Source organism: Cornus florida, unplaced genomic scaffold, assembly GCF_030987335.1.
Source record: "Cornus florida cultivar Cherokee Brave unplaced genomic scaffold, ASM3098733v1 CherokeeBrave_3.0.0_Hap2_Chr10, whole genome shotgun sequence".
NCBI classification, from domain to species: Eukaryota; Viridiplantae; Streptophyta; class Magnoliopsida; order Cornales; family Cornaceae; genus Cornus; species Cornus florida.
In genome coordinates, this window is record NW_026775580.1 from 111,189,905 (window position 1) to 111,208,257 (window position 18,353).

At 29.2% G+C, this 18,353-nt stretch overlaps 1 protein-coding gene across 1 annotated transcript; it reads right to left on the reverse strand.

Annotated features, from left to right (window-relative positions):
• Positions 1 to 13,595: 13,595 nt before the first annotated feature.
• On the reverse strand, positions 13,596 to 16,445 carry LOC132278401 (inositol oxygenase 1-like). Its single transcript, XM_059780193.1, has 11 exons — positions 16,427 to 16,445; positions 16,131 to 16,299; positions 15,954 to 16,035; positions 14,814 to 15,018; positions 14,659 to 14,718; positions 14,504 to 14,556; positions 14,297 to 14,419; positions 14,117 to 14,186; positions 13,897 to 13,975; positions 13,715 to 13,796; positions 13,596 to 13,622 (listed from the first exon to the last, which is right to left on the reverse strand). The coding sequence occupies exons 1-11, from the start codon at positions 16,443 to 16,445 to the stop codon at positions 13,596 to 13,598; spliced, it is 969 nt and encodes a 322-aa protein (XP_059636176.1).
• Positions 16,446 to 18,353: the final 1,908 nt, after the last annotated feature.

Sequence of the window (18,353 nt, forward strand, 5' to 3'; positions counted from 1 at the left end):
CACATGTCATCATCCAATTCATCCAAGAAGCCTATAAATAGAGGCATGGAGGAAGGAGGAAGGGGTATAGAAATTGAGAATTCTAGAAATTCAGAATTCCAGAGTAAAATACAGAAACTCTGCCAAAGAGTTTCAGTATTTCAGTATTTATTTATTTATATAAAAAATATTTATTAATTGAGTTGAATTTCAGAGTAAAATACAAAAGCTCTGTCAAGAGTTTTCAGTATTTATTTATTTATATAAAAAATATTTACTAATTGATATAAAAACAGTTTTTATCTATATTATTATTAGATGTGTAAAGAGTTTCATTATTTATTTATATAAAAAAAATATTTATTAAATGATATGAAAAGAGTTTTTACTAAAAAAAAAAAAAAAAAAAAAAAATCTATAAAACAGTAAAATCTACATAATAAAATTTAAATTAACATATTTATCTATTTATTATTATCCATTTTTAATAAAAGAAAATCTAATTATACAAGATTTATTAATATAAAAAATATTTATTAATTGATATATAAAATAAAATAATTTTTATAAAACTCTACCACAAATTAGCTTTTATTATGAGTATCTTAATAAAATTAAAATTAATTAGACAAGTATATATTTAAAGAAAATAAAATAATTTCAATAAAACTCTATTACAAATTACCTATTTTATTATCAATAAAACTCTATCAACAAAGATATATTTAAAGAATTTGTATAAAACTCTAACACAAATTACCAATTTATCACTTTATCATGAGTTTTTTAATAAAAGGAAACCAAATTGGACAAGTATTATTAATATAAAAAAATTATTTATTAACTGATACAAAAGGAGGTTTTTAAAGAGTTTTTAAAACACAAATTACCTATTTATCTATTTATTCTGAGTTTTTTTACTAAAAGTAAATCTAATTAGACAAGAATTATTAAAATAAAAAATATTTATTAATTGATATAAAAAAAGTTTTTAAAAGAATTTATATTAAACTCTAACACAAATTAACAGTTTATTTATTTATTACAAGTTATTTAATAAAAGAAAATCTAATTTACCTTGTTGAGGCTGAAATTCGCGTAGTCCGAAACGATACCGTTTTCTTGCAAAGAAGAGAGGAAAAGATCGATGAACCTTGACGGCACCGGTGTGGTACCTGCCAAGAGCTCTCCGATGATCAAATTAGTCACGGAGATCTAAAAAGAAGGCAGGGATTAATAATAATTTTTACGTCGTACCTTTTTTAATGGCTTGGTGTCCTATTTATGGCTGTCGATTGAAATCAAAATCGTTCCGCCGATGTCGATGGTTGATCTTATCTTCCGCTTGTGCGAAATCATAGGAGATTTATTACTAGATTTGTCAGGGATATGATTTAATCCTTTGCCAATTATAGTAGGATTATTCTTACCTGTTGAACCACGTCAGATTTGATTTCATTATCCTTACTAATGAAATCTAATCAATCTTATCCAGAGTAGGGTAGGTTTATATTTTCCCTATCAGTTGCCTCCCATTCCCAAGCTTGCAAATCTAGCTTTGGGAATGTAATAAATAATAATAATAATAATTTATTTTTATTTTTTTCCAACCCCGGTGAACAGTACCCGCAGGTACTATTCCCGCAGGTACTATTCACGCAAATAGTAACTAAGGATTTTTTTTTTTTCAATCCCCTGTGAACAGTACCCACGGGTACTATTCACGTAAATAGTAACTCAGGATTTTTTTCCAACCCCTGTGAATAGTACCGCGGTTACTATTCATGTGAATAGTAACATAGGGAATTTTTTTAATACCACTGTGAACAGTACCTTCAGGCACTATTCACGTGAATAGTAACTTAGGATTTTTTTTTTTTTTTTTTTTCACCCGAGGGTACTGTTCATGATTTTTTTATTTTTTATTTTATTTTTGCACTCGAGGGAATAGTACTCTTCCTTTGATAAGGGAATAAATTATATGAGTTTCACTCCTTAATAAGGGAATTGAACTTTATGAGTTTTACTCAACTCATCCCTTTAGTAAGGGAATTGAATTTTACGAGTTTTACTCAGCTCACCTCTTTAATAAAGGATTTTTATTTACTATCCCTTATTGTAAGGGGATATTAATTACGGGATTCATCCAACCCGGGTCCTTGTAGTACAGTACATTAATTTATTATCCCTTATATTATGGGGATATGGATTACGGGATTCATTCAGCCCGGGTCCTGATAATATAGGATATTTATCCCCTATAGTCCGGGGATATAGATGACGAGATTCATTCAGCCCGGGTCCTTGTAATACAGGACACTCATTTACTATTCCCTTATAGTACGGGGGTACGGATTACGGAATTTACTCAGCCTGAGTCCTTGTAATACATGACACTTATTTATTATCCTTTATAGTACGGGGATACGGATTACGGGATTCACTCAGCCCGGATCCTTGTAATACAGGACACTCATTTACTATCCCTTATAGTACGGAGATACTGCACGTATAAACTAAAAGGAATTTTATTAAAGACCATCATTTTCTCAAGGCTTATTAAAAACAAAATAACATGTGATGGAGCTACCTTCCATTTAAATGATTAACTAAGATGCCCCCAGTCTTTATTGTGAATGACTTGATAAGGCTAATTCCAGCCGTGAGACAATTTATAGTCGGTATACTCATCTGAGTCATTCTCATGATATGTGCTGTCGCTTTGGCTGAAGAACGATTTCTTATATTTGGTATTATTTTCATCCCCGGCGAGAGGGGCTGGCCTCTTTTTGTCCTCTCATTCCTTCCGTGCACTCATAGTGTCTTCAGCGTTAATGTATTTTTGCGCTCTGACCAGCAACTCTATCATGCTGGTGGGAGGTTATTTTGATAAGGAGAACAAAAATCTGGAGGTTTGGAGTCCTCCTATGAAAGCGGTCAAAGCTACCTTGTCGTCCGCCTCTTCTATCTGCAACATCTCTGCATTGAATCGAGTGATCTATTCCCGAATCGACTCTTCCTTTTGTTGCTCCACGGTAAACAGGTAGGTAGTCAGCCTCTTATGCCTCTGACCTGCAATGAAGTGGCTTACAAACTGCTTACTCAATTCTTCGAAGGTGTTGATGGTTCCTGGCTTCAACTTGTTGAACCAAACTCTCGTTAATCCCTTAAGTGTAGTGGGAAAAGCTCGGCACATGATTTTATCTGGCACAGCGTGTAAATGCATAAGAGCTTGAAAAGTTTCCAAGTGATCGAGGGGATCTTTGGTTCCATCGAAGCTTTCGAACGAGGGCATCCTGAACTTGCTAGGTAGTGGACATTTCGTAACGGCGGGACTGAAAAGCCGGTTGGTCCTTTGTACCAGGTCATCTACGGCGGCAGGACCTTTCCCTTTCATAGCCTGCATTACATATTTCATTTTCCCCTTGAGATCCTTGATCTGCAAGTCGAGATGGGTAACTTTCTTTATCTTTTCCTTAAGACAGAAGGCTATGCTTTTCAGGAGGACGGGAACTCCGTAGGAGAGATGGGTGAACCACCTCTCTATGTCGGGTTCCCACCTGGCTTTGTTCCACTTCAGTCTCATTTTGGGGGGAATGATTATCCCTCTCTTCAAGATTCCCATTACCTCCGTTTGGACTTGAGAGATCTTGTCCTGGAAAGTTTTGTTGAACTGGTGGAACAAGGTGTTGCAAGAGCGTTGCATTTTGCTGGATCAACTGGTTCATACCCTGACTCAGAGTTTGAACCTGCAGTTCCAACGCTGTAAGCCGTGCCTGGTCGTTTGGGACGTCCAGGTTTTCACCCGACTCTACCCTTTGACTAGATCCCTGCGACGGTGTTCGTTCGGTAACCATACCAGACTGCAAACGTATATACCCAACGAGTAATTAATTGATTCAAGGGAATCGTTGTTCCCACAGACGGCGCCAACTGTTGAAGCTAAAATTTGCGCAGTCCGATATGATACCGTTTTCCTGCAAGGAAGAGAGGAGAAGATCGATGAACATTGACGGCACTGGTGTGGTGCCTGCAAAGAGCTCTCCGACGATCAAATTAGTCACGGAGGTCTAAAAAGAAGGTAGGGATTAATAATAGTTTTTCCGTCGTACCTTCTTTAATGTCTTGGTGCCCTATTTATGGCTGTCGATTGGAATCAAAATCGTTTCGCTGATGTCGATGGTCGATCTTATCTTCCGCTTGTGCGAAATCATAGGAGATTTATTACCAGATTTGTTGGGGATATGATATGTTATAACTTTTTTGACCTCCTCCAGTTATAGTAGGATTATTCTTACCTGTTGAACCACGTCAGATTTGATTTCATTATCCTTGATAATGATATATAATCAATCTTATTGAGGGTAGGGTAGGTTTATATCGAGGGTAGGGTAGGTTTATATCGAGGGTAGGGTAGGTCTATTTAATAAAATTTAAATTAACCTATTTATCTATTTATTATTATGAATTTTTTAGTAAAAGATAATTGAATTAGACAAGAATTATTAATATAAAAAATACTTATTAATTGATATATAAAATAAAATAAATTTTCTAAAACTTTACCACAAATTAACTTTTATTATGAGTTTCTTGATAAAAATAAATTTAATTAGACAAGGATATATTTAAAGAAAATAAAATATTAAATGTGCAAAGAGTTTCAGTATTTCAGTATTTATTTATTTATATAAAAAATATTTATTAATTGATATGAAAAGAGTTTTTATAAAAAAATAAATAAAAGAAAAAAAAACTCTATAAAACTCTAAAATCTACCTAATAAAATTCAAATTAACCTATTTATCTATTTATTATTATGAATTTTTTAATAAAAGTAAATCTAAAGTTTCAGTATTTATTTATTTATATAAAAAAATATTTATTAATTGATATGAAAGGAGTTTTTATAGAAAAAAACTTCTATAAAACTCAAAAATCTACCTAATAAAATTCAAATTAACCTATTTATTATTATGAATTTTTTAATAAAACAAAACCTAATTTTTTGAGTAAAATACAGAAGTTGTGCCAATATGTTTAAGTAATTATTTATTTATATAAAAAAATATTTATTAATTGATATAAAAAAAGTTTTTATTTATAGTATATTACATGTGCAAATAGTTTCAGTATTTAACTATCTATTTTTATAAAAAGAAATATTTATTAATTGATATGCAAAAAGTTTTTATAAAAAAAAAAAAAAAATGTCAATCAAACTCTAAAATCTATCTAATAAAATTTAAGTTAATCTATTTATCTATTTATTATTATGAATTTTTTAATAATAGAAAATCTAATCAGACTAGAATTATTAATATAAAAAATATTTATTAATTGATATATAAAATAAAATAATTTTTCTAAAACTCTACCATAAATTAACTTTTATTATGAGTTTCTTAATAAAATTAAATCTAATTAAAAAAGGATATATTTAAAGAAAATAAAATAATTTTTATAAAACTCTATCACAAATCACAAATTTTATTTTCAATAAAACTCTATCCCAATGGACAAAGAGATAATATTTAAAGAGTTTCTATAAAATTTTAACTTAAATTTTCTATTTAAATATTTATTAAGTGTTTTTTTTTTAATAAAAGGAGATCTAATTCGACAAGTATTATTAATATAAATAATTATTTATTAATTGATCTAAAAAGAGTTATTAAAATAGTTTCTATAAAACTATATCACAAATTACCTATTTATCTATTTATTATGAGTTTTTTTAATAAAAGAAAATTTAATTAGACAAGCATTATTAAGATAAAAAAATATTTATTAATTAATATAAAAAGAGGTTTGAAAAGAGTTTCTATAAAACTCTAACACAAATTAATTATTTATCTATTTATTATGAGTTTTTTAATAAAATGAAATCTAATTAGACAAGAATTATTAACATAAAAAAATATTTATTAATTGATATAAAAAGTGTTTTTTTAAAGAATTTCTATTGAACTGTAACACAAATTACCTTTTAATTTATTTATTATAAATAGATTTCCAAAAAATATAATAATTTATATAAAACTCTACCACAAATTATCTATTTTATTTTCTTTAAAACTTTATCACATATAACTTGTTTTTATCTATTTATTGTGAGTTTTTTTATGAAGGAAATCTAATTAGACAACGATATATTTAAAAAAAATAAAATATTTTTTGTAAAGAGTTTATATAAAATTCTAATAAAAATTACCTATTTATGTATTTATTATGAATTTTTTAATAAAATATAATATAACTAGACAAGAATTATTAATATAAAAAATATTTAATAATTTGTATAAAAAATAAAATAATTTTTCTAAAACTCTACCTCAAATTATCTTTTTTTATGAATTTTTTTAATAAAAAAATATAATTAAACATGGATATATTTATTTAAAGAAAATAAATAATTTATATAAAATTGTAAATTATCTATTTTATTTGCAATGAAACTCTATCACACTAGATAAGGATATATTTAAATAGTTTTTATAAAACTTTAACACAAATTACCAAAACTTTATCACAAATTAAGTATTTTATTTTCTTTAAAACTCTATCACATATAACCTGTATTTATCTATTTATTATAAGTTTTCTAATAAAATAAAATCTAATTAAATAAGGATATATTTAAAGAAAATAATACAATTTCTATAACTCTATCACATTAGACAATGATATATTTAAAGAAAATATATAATAATATAATAATACATATAAATAAAATATAAATGTTAAAGAATTTGAACATTTCAGTATTTATTTTTTAATATAAAAAATATTTATTAATTAATACAAAAAGAGAACTCTATCGCATATAAGTATATAACCCTTGTATTTATCTATTTTTTATGAGTTTTTTAAGAAAAGAAAATCTAATTTTACAAAGATATATCTTAATAAAATAAAATAATTTTTATAAAATTCTACCACAAATTACATATTTAAAGAAAATAAAATATAACCTAGAGTCTTCCGAAAACCACAAACTCCATATAATAAATTTTTATATCAATTTCAATGTAATGTATAATTAGTATAATTGAATTTCTATTTTACAATTTAATTAAAAATTAATATAATTGAATTTCTATTGTAAATTAAAAATTATACTAAATTTCAAATTATCTAATAAAATTCAAATTACAAATTACCTAAAAAATTCAAATTACATTAATATAATGTAATGTAAAATTCAAATTACCTAAAAAAAATTTGTTACTTTGCAAAACTCAAATATTTCACTATTAAAATAAAAAATTATTATTTAATAAAAAATAAAATATACATATTGCAATATTAATATAAAAACATAAAAGAATTTATTAATTTACGAAACTTAAACTCCAATTTCAAAATATTTCAGTATTTATTTATTAATATAAAATAAATTTTGATTAATCAATATGAACAAATATTTTATAAGTTACAAAATATTCACCACGTGTATCACACGTACCTTTTCCTAATATATATATATATATATATATATATATATATATATATACACATACATATACACATTATTATGTAAATATATATTTAGTGTACAACTGTCCTACCTAAAAAAAATTCTGACTCCTTCCCTGGTCCTATCCATATCATTTATTTGTCTGTCACCTTAGTTCTATATAGTATATTTTTTTTCCAAATTACAAGAGCTAATATAAAGTGTATTATTTATTTTTTAAATGCTTCTTCTTATTTATCAGTTTTTGCTTGTTACTACTATGAAATAAGAATAGACCGCTCTTTGTAATCCGGTTAGTGTGAATTTTTAACACTTTGCGAGTAAAAAATAGAAGAAAAAAAAAAAAGAAGTAAAAATTATGTTTCCCAGCTTTTACACAATTGAACTAAATCCTTAATAAATTGGGCCAATTTCCATTAAACAAGGACAGGTCAGGTGTTACAATCTTTATATCAACTGTTAGGTGATTGACATTAAATCTTCAGTCTTGATCGTTCGACAGTTTTTTGTTATTAGTTGTTATTTTTCTTTCACATTAATCAAAATTAAAATAGAAAATCTAATTAGTCCACCCTAATTCATTTAAAAAACCCCTCATTTTAACCAAATTTAATTTCCGAATACAAAATAGTATAATGGATAAGATCTTTTAAAACTTCTTTTTGTGGTTTTAAATACTTAAATATTACAATAAAATATTGCAATTTAGTAGCAGCAGGAATTTGCAGAACTTCCAAACGTAAAGCACGCCGGCTTTGATTACCAAAAGAAATTATCATGCAGCTTTCAAAATATAAAAATATTTATTAATAACATTTTTTGTTTTTTTATTTTAGTAAAGAAAATATTTGACATTATTTAACTTTAGAGCATCTCCAACTGTTGTGTATATATTTTTGTAAAAATCTGATGTGTTAAAGTAGATTTACACAAAAATTTTGTAATATGTATTTTTAGTTCTAACCCAATAACAACCAACCACGCGTGTCATACCTAAAGTCCTACATAACTTTTACAAACTTACTTAATTCATTTACTTTTTTGCGATTAAACCTCACGTGGCAATCCTCCTCAATTAGGAAAAAAATAATAATTTTCCTATATATTTCACTTTGTACAGAAATAAAAAATATGCAACAACAATTGCGATTGAATAGACTAATTACAAAAAAAAAAAAAAAAAAAAATTAATAATTTGTATAACTGTATCTAACAACAATTATATAAAATCGTAATTAAAATATATATATTATATATATATATATATATATATATATATATATATATATCTAATATTTGGTTAATACACATTTATTTCATTAGAATAGAATGTAAAAAGATAAATTTTTTTTTAAAAAATATAAAAGATGGTCGAACAATTTTTATTTTGCCGTCAGTTACAGATTTTTCTTTATGGCATGTAGAAAATATGCTTACGTGAATGTGTAAAAAGATTGTGTGAATACACAATTCTTTTTACACATTGGTGATGTGACAATGTATATTTATAAATCATAAAAGATGGTATATTTTACACATTTTTTTTTTTTTAATAAATTGCTGGAGATGCTCTTACTCCACTTAATCAAAAATTTTTTTTTTCTTTGGATTATTATTGTAAATTCAAAAGCTTTTTCAGTTTTCCTTCTTTTTTTTCGCATTACATTACTTTATACCGACTTCATCAAATATAATTAAAATTTTATCAGAATAAAATTTTATAATTTAAAGTAGGGACGATGGTGACGTTTTTGTATACAGTTGTAATCGGCGTGATTTACGTTTTGAAGAGATAATAAAAGAGGAGAAAAAAGAAAAGATTAAAAAATAATTTTTATAAAAATAAACGACATCTCCTTAATGGATTTATAATTATAAAAATTAAAATAAATAAAGAGGGGAACCTTTTAATACTCCTCCTTATAAAATTTTATTTAGTTGGAAAAAAAGCATTAAATTTGGGTACATCCCAAACAGTAGCGAGGGTAAGGATATCTCTCTCCCGGTCAAAATGTAGTTGGTGGGTCTGGCGCTATCACGTGACCTTGGCACGAGGAATGTCTCATAAGGTGGCACCATATCAGGGGACACATGGCCACGTACACCTTCATTCCGCAATCCGACAAAAACAGATCAGGCTTGGGGCTCGCCGTACAAGAAAAATCTGAATGTGAAGGTGTACCACCTCCCACGTGTCGTCCCTACAGTTGACCTCGGACCATGCTTGTCCTCCACGGTACACGTGTCCCCTTTTTTAATCACTTGTCGTTGACACATCATATCTCCTTCCACCTGCCATTTTATGCGTGGCAGGATTTGCATGTACTATCTCACTGTCTTGCCTCGGGATTCGCATGTCTTTGTCCCTCCTCCTTTATCTTTATCTTTATCTCTCTTTCTTTTTCATTTTATTTTATTTATTTTCCTTTATTTTTTCATCGCCACTTTGATATTATCACTATCAAATTCTATAGCGTACGATTCAGAAGATCGTAAACTGGGCTATCAGTGGATAATTGTCGTCCATTTAGTAGAACAATTCTTGAAGTAGATACAGAAGGAATACAGGTGTGGTGGCGGGTGTTGCTTGCCTTGTATTACAATTCTTACCCTATTCAGATATAGCATTCTCTGCTTCTTTCTTCTTTCGGAAGGCTAATGCTTTAAGTAATCATTCTTATCCTATTCGGATATAATATCATCTATTTTTTTTTATTTTTTCGAATAAATCAGCTATTCTATTATTATTCTAAAATTTTGCTAAGTTCACAATGAACACTTTAAAATGTGTTATATCGTAAAAGAGTATTTAAATTTACATATATCACATCACTTCTTCCGGGGCAATGTAAAGTCATAACACTTTTAATTAACAGTGTGATAGTTCATTCAGTGTCTGGCATTCCTATCATACTTAATTATTATTTTTGTTTATTATTTTTAAAAATAATAATAAAAATTTGTTTGATCAATTTTGGAAAGGAACTTTCTATATATATATATATATATGATATGATATAAGAAAATAATAATTTTTTGTTTTTAGTTGGTCAAAGATTTATAATTACTAATTACATAAACCAACCACAAAATGAAAAAAAGATTTGTTATGGATATATCCGAATATCACTTTCAACATCTAGCGAATAGTTACCGAGGGAGTGGAAGATGTTGCCATTCCATTATTTATGGAAGACTATTCAAAGTCCTCGGTTCTTAGGTAAAGGAGGATTAAGTGATTGATAATGAAAGAGTGACCCAAAAATAAAAAAATTTAAATAATAATAATAATAATGATGATGATAATAATAATAATAACCTCCCTTATCTTTGCACATTACCAGAGATTATGTGATAAGGCTCTAAATTATGGCTAGTCCATTTTTGGCCAATAAACGTTTGTGGGTGAGCTTCACATATATATATATATACTATTACACCTCTGGGGATATTTATCCTCTCTATCATGATAGCAACATCTTTATATTGGGCTGTCTATTTTAGTGGGATTTGGAAAATCTAGTCACATGTCAACTGAAAGTGAAAGCTAATCTCCATTTAAAATAAATTTTAACCTCATTACACATTTTTAGTACTTTTATGTTTACTCAAATGTTTCTTAGGTGTTTGGACTTGGTAGAATTGGTAAGGAAACAGTTTAGGGTGTCATATGTCCCAAGTTCGAGTCCGTTCATTTTTATTATATTCGTTGACTGAAATTAGTATTGAGGTGTGGAGCCGTCGATAGCATTTCAGATTTGTAGTCTAGGATGGACCCCTTCGGAGGGTCATGCCTAGGTGAGTTCCTGGTGCAAACAAAAAAAAAAAAAAAAAAAAAATATTTCTTAGATTAGGAACAGGGTTGTATTAGAGGGGATTTGGATCCGTTAATCAGCTTTAAAAAATTGAGCTCATGTCACGGGTTTGAGAACTGCTACGGTTCAATTGGACCCCACAATCAAGAGGGTGTTTGGACAATTGTGGAAAAAATTGGAAACCTTGAATTTTTCCCAAATGTGGCTCAAATTCACTTCGTGATAGCATTTTTTTGTTATTAATAAATTAGTATGTATCATTATCAATCACGTAGCAACGTAAGCAAAGAAGGCTTTCTTTGGGAGAGTTAAATCAACTCATGACTCACAAAGAAAAAAGAAAAGAAAACCTACTTCTTGATTTTGTAGTTATAATAAATAAAAAAAAGTAGACACTTGGAATTTTTTATGAAAATTGGCCCACCTACAAAATTTTATATGTAATTTCTCTATTTAATCAATATATTTTGAATTTTTAAAAAAGAGGTACAAATTGTCATTATTAGTTAATTTTCAAAAGAGAATGAAGCCTCTTCAACTTGATACCGAAAAGTATAAGGTCTCTCTTAGCCTAATATTGATTCCAAGGTTTTAGTTTTGGAAACTACTTTGAAAGATGCCCTTATATATTAGTATGTTAAACACTTGATTAATAGTATTTCATAATGTGGTAAAAGACAAGACGTACTATGAATTGACTTTTACATATACAACATAGTTGAACAGAGATTCTTATTTTAGTAGTAGTAATAGAAATCAATAAGATTCGTTAGCAATAACAAAAGTAGTGTATACACCATCTTTAAAATGGTGTAATAAGAATATTAGAAACAGAATATCGTTCATGCTTGGTACACTCATAAAATCCAATCCTTCCACTACCGTCAATTATTGAATATCAAGAGTGGGCAATGATATTTACAATCTGATGTGCGCGAGTAATTATAGAAGCAGGACAAATATAGGAAATTTAACCTAAAAATGCTTGAAATGTCTTGTCACGTCCTCCTTCAATAATACACAAATAGGTACTACGAACTATATACTTAATTAGGATTTATGCTAAAGTTAAGGGGTTCAGATAAAATAGGACATATGTTGAAGTGACAAAAGCAATTGATGCTCTAACATGTTTGATGGATTGCCACCGTTGAATGTCACGATAAAAAATATATATATAGTTTAATGTGTGTGTCCATACATAACCAACATATATATATATATATATATATATAGATTCTATATTCTCATTCATTTGGGTAGGCATGTACCTTCTGTAGGCCTGGTTGCTTTCCTAACAGAAAAGTTGAAATTTTTTGTCTATGTATGTTATATATTGAGTTGGCTTATTTTGTCAATCCTTGTTATTTATTATAAAGGAATAGGAAGGACTCAAGTTTAGACCTTTGGGATTGAATTTTTGTAATGTTTAAGTAAGTCTCTGATAGTAACAAAATTTAAACACGGTCAATGAGAGAACATTGCATCGAGTGGTGTTAATAGCAATGAGGATGGTTTACAAGTTTTAGATAGAGTAGGGGATAAGTTATTTTAGATGAAATTTAGTATAGTTTATGGGTTTGTATAAGTAACTTAGTATGTAAAGCTTGGAATATATACAACTTCATGTTTAATAATGTGACAGATATATTTAAGGTTGTCTGTTTTGGAAGATTAGAGTAGGAATTTGACGGTAATTAGTCTGCAACATCTTTTTGTTTGTCAATTTGTGGAAAGAAGAAAGTTGCGAGTGTGTGGACTATTTGGGTGAGGGGTCCATACCCTTATCTAAATGACAATGGACCCAAAAGATGGTGGGTCATATCAACCTAGACCTCTGGTGTGACGTGTTGATGGTGCCAATCTTACTTGTCTCATCCGTTAGATTTTAGAGCTGGGGTTTAAGAGACAGAGCTGGACAGATTAACGATCAGCCCATTTGGAAGGTTTTAACTCAGTATTGGGTTTGGCCCAATTTCAGTAACAACTACCAAGAAATAAAAAGATTAGCAACAAGTAATTCAAAACGGGTTGAAGAATTTCAGTTGTTCGACTGAAGGCCCACTACGGGGCCTTAGTTGGGTCGTGAATTCTGAAGCTAGGTGGGCTTGAGCCTTGATGTGGAAGGATATGCAGAATAGATACATAGTATATTAGTTAGGTTCAGTACTGTTGATTCGTTGCAAACATAAACTAGTAGGTAGACCGGGGACATTATAAACTTATTTATACTACATTATTGTTGATCTACTACTGCTACATAACCGCTGTTTTTTTCCAAGTCAAAGCCACCCCTCTTTAATTTCTTCACCCATCCATGATCACCACCTTAGCTTGGCTGGGAAGTACTGTAAATGCCAAACAACGGTAATTAGGAAACTACTACTACTACTACTACTATTAATTTACTGTTGTTGAGGAGAGGCAATCGATTACAAACCTTTTCGATGAGGGACAGATAATAAGGCTTCACTTCTTCCTGGTTAATCCGAACTTTACTTTTGCTGTAAAGATCGTATTTGCTTCACCACCACAAATTAATGTACACACATAAGCTCAATCAACGTAGTTCGTAGTGTATATATATAATTTATGGGAAGATTTTAGTAGAAAAGTACATACTTGAACACATGAAGCCACTTCAGCATCTCCTTGTCCTCATCATTCATCAAATACGTATAAGCGCCAACTCGGTGCAATGCTGTCCATAATCCATCAAACAAACCATACTATAAATAAATGGTTTTTTAATTTTACAAATATTGAGATCGAGTTACACAAAGATTTATACTATATATAGAAAACGGTACTAGCTAGGTGGGCTGGTGTAGAGGCGACTCACCGTAGAAGGAATGGAACCTGATGATGAAGAGACCAGCTGGTGGGAGGGTGGTGTTATTACCCTTAGCCACCTGTCAAAATTGTTTATTTGTCAACATATTATAGGAAAACAATATATATAGTATAGTAATATTATAATTTGCCGCATGGGGCACTGACGTGGAAGAGTGATGTGGCATACCAAGTACATGTACTCATCATGGCCCCAGGACATAGTGACTTTATCAAGTCCACAGTTCTCAGTATAAATACCCAACTTGGTGTTGAAATTGAGGTTGGTAGAGTCTGGGTTGTCCTTAAAAAACTGCCAATAAAGAGGTTCATAATTAATTAGTGGAATGAATACATAAGATTATTTTAGTAGTCATGTATGTACAAATTAAAATACCTGGTGATGAACAATGCATTCATTAAAAGCACATCCCAGTGGAAATGTGTCACCTGATCGATAAAATGTTGTTTTTAACGTTAGACCACCATCCTCATGAATTAATTGAGTAATTTTATAACATTATTACATTGGAATTAAAAGAAAATACATACCCACAACACACCACTGGGGTTGCTCACCAAATGCACGATGCAGCATAACCTTCCCTAAATCTGCAGTGCATGTGTATTGATGATGATATATGGTATGATGTGATGATGGAATCGAATACACACTACTTAAAATATATAAGAATGTAGGTACGTACCATGGATGAGTGCAGTGAGATGCAGCCAATCTTGATGTGGGTAGTCTCTTCTGATGGCTTCTGCTGTCTGGAGGAGATGTTCAATCTGAGGCTCATCCAGGTCCGGATCGCTCTCATCCACGAACTCGTTCAGGAGTTCACAGCATTCCCATATGCTCATCACAGACTTGTCCAGTTTTCCATAGTACTCTTTCTTTTTCTCAGCCTGATTGTCACGTCAGTAAATCTAATTAATTTTAATCATTAATAAGCTTTAACAAATTTTGGTAGCTCTAGGTGATTTGATTGGAACCAGAATGGGACTTTCTGCTTCAGACACGCAAAAGGCTGACTTTGGGGATGGGCGTGTCTGTCTTTATTGTTAGTTCACGTATTTAACCTACGGTTAGCATGCATGCAAATCTTATTTGTTTTCTTCTTAACCTACTTAATCATGATAAACCTGAATTTATGATGATGATGATGATGGTACCACACTATAAATGAAATCTAAACTTTTTTTTTTAAATATATATATATATATTCTTATTTTTAAAAGTTAATGTACACTAAACTTTACCAAGAGTAATGCTTCAAAAAAAAAAAAAAAAAACAAATAATTTCGATCTTGTGCTACTCTAATTAATTATCGCTAATAAATAATTAATTATTAATGTTCAACAAAAATGTTTGTGAGTATGGAAAGAAAATATAATTCTCTCAAAATATTTATTTTCAGGGGACTACATATATAGTATAATAATCTATATACATATAAATTAGTGTTTATGGAGTATATATAAAAAGAGAAACATAGGTGAATATATATAGAAAAAAAAAAAAAATTTAGTGGGACATTTTTAAGCATTCTAAAAAATATATACATATTATAGAAAAATATATATAAAAAATAAGGAAAGAAAAAATTCTAGAGGGGGGCCGGGTCCTACACTGCCTCCTTTCCTGATCTCAATGATTGTTATATTAAAATACTGGAGTCCTCCCATTAATAATGTCCAACAGGACTCCTATCGTTATTCCATAAGAATGGAATTTCTTTCCTACTGTGAGTGTGTATCACAATATATAATAATCACATTAGTCGATAAGAAAAATGTTAATTTAATTAGAATGAGTTGTTAAGAGTAAATAAATGCTTACGAATTCATATGTCTGGTACATATGATTTTTCTTGTAGAATTCCTCGACGATGGCTTTTCTTTGGCTCTCTTTATCGTAATCCCTGGTACCCATTGAAACAGATATATTTGTTGTACATATCGTAATTACAACATTATACTGTATATGTTTATAGAGATATTTAAAGAAGCAAGAAACCTGAAGGAATGTCCGAAGGCGTTGCTTTCTGGGACGACAAAGTCTCCATCAAACTTCAGGTCATGATTTTCTTGTTCCTTCACAACGTTGTCGTTGCTGGTGGTATTGCTGTTGCTGTTGTTATCGTTGCTATTGTCATTGCCATTGCCATCATTGTTAAGAACTGGTTCTGCATATAGTAGCAATTAACAACTAAGTTATATATACAAACAAGAAAAGCTTTATATATATATATATATATTTATACACATACGTACCTATATGATAAAACAAGAAAATACATATAAGAATTGTACCAGGAACGATCACAGTCATGGTGGTAGAGACAAAATGTTAGCACCAAGATAGTGAAAGTGAGGGCGAGAGAGTGAAAGTGAGGCGATGATGGGAAAAGGGTGCGGTGAGTGCACACAAAGATGGGACTATTTATAGGCAGCTAATTCTTAGTGGATGGACTTCTAACATAAAGGCCCCGTAACATACGCCCAAATTACAACTCAGGCCAATTATACTTCATTCCCAAAGAGGACAATTTGCATTGACCAAAAAGAACGAGTTAATTTTTTATTTTTTTTTCATTGCAATAATGTTAGGCGTTAGATGTTAGGAGTTAGTGGTTGGAGGAAGGGAATGAAATGGTGCAATTGTAGAAAACACTTCTACTATCAGTGTGAATAGATTTGTTTTGTTTTGTTTACACTTTATTTTTTATTTTTATCTTTATTTTATTTTTATTTTTATTTTTATTTTTTTAATATTTTTATCTTTATTTGTCCATTACCCACGTCCTCTAATAATGTCCTTTTAGATCATTTTACAATTTTTTTTTTTATTTTTTATATATTTTATAAAATGATTCAGTAAGGGTAATTTAATCAACTTAAAATTTAAACTTGTCAGAAGGACCTATTTGCACCAAATTAAAACTTTAGGTGTGTTTTTTTTAATGTGAGGGTGTCTTCCAATAGTGTCATTTTCAGTCATTTTACAAAATTATTTATTTTTATATTTTTTATAAAATGGTTAAGTAAGGATAATCTAATCAACTTAGAGTTTAAATTTGTCAAAAGAATTATTTGTACCAAATTAAAACTTTAAGGGTATTTTTTTTTACACTTAACCCATATATATATATATATATTTATTTCAATTACCTGGTATTGTTGAATCCAACATTTCATAAGATGCTTTTGTTTTAGAAATTTTTTAATACATTTAGGTTCCGTTTGTTTGGACGTAAAATATTTTTCAGAAAATATTTTTTAAAATTTTCTTTGGTTGTAGTAAAATATTTACGAAAAAAATATTAAAATTTAACAAAAATCATTTATTCATAAATTTTTGACAAGTTATTTTATATGCCTCGTTCGATGGACTCAACTTCAATCTCAACGTAGTCCTTTGCCAAATATTGACAAAGTAAAAATAAAAAAATATTTTAGATGAAAAAAAAAAATTTTAAAAAGAATATTTTAGGTCGAAAGTACTATATATATAAATAACTATATTATTGATAGTTATTGGAATAATCATAAATAATAATATTATATATATGTATATATGTATATTCATTTGATTGATATGTATATATTAGAGCATTTTCAATGCTCTTTCATTTTGAGCTCTCAAACTCATAATTTGAGAGATGGGTAAAAAAAGCTACTCCAATGACCTTTCATTTGGCCTCTCAAAATTTAAAAATCTCAAAATTTATCTCAAATATAAGAGCTACCAAATTTTTTTGCCAGCTCTCTAACACCAACCCCCCCCCCCCCCCCCCCCACACACATATAATTTCAACCCAAATTTGTCTATATATATATATATATATAAAAGATCATAAAAAATTTCACCAAATAATATATATTTTGCAAAACAAGAATTACAGACCTTGATTAGTTGATTTAGGAAAAAAATTAAAACAAAACCTATACATACAATTTAGCAATTGCAGAGAGAAAGAGAGGCCAAGCTTGAGAGTTGAGAGAGCGCTGAAGCTTGCGAATGACGAACCCGAACTGGAACAACAGGCGATGTAAATTGAAATATATGGGTTTTTGAACAATCTGAAATGATATGCCGATATGGGTTTTGATCTTTTGATTCTTGCAGACAGATAGATAAATTGAAATATATGGGTTTTCAACTTCTGATTCTTGTAGATTTTCTAGTTTGCAATTGTAGAGAGAGAGATAGAGAGAGAGGGGGAGTTTAAATACTGAG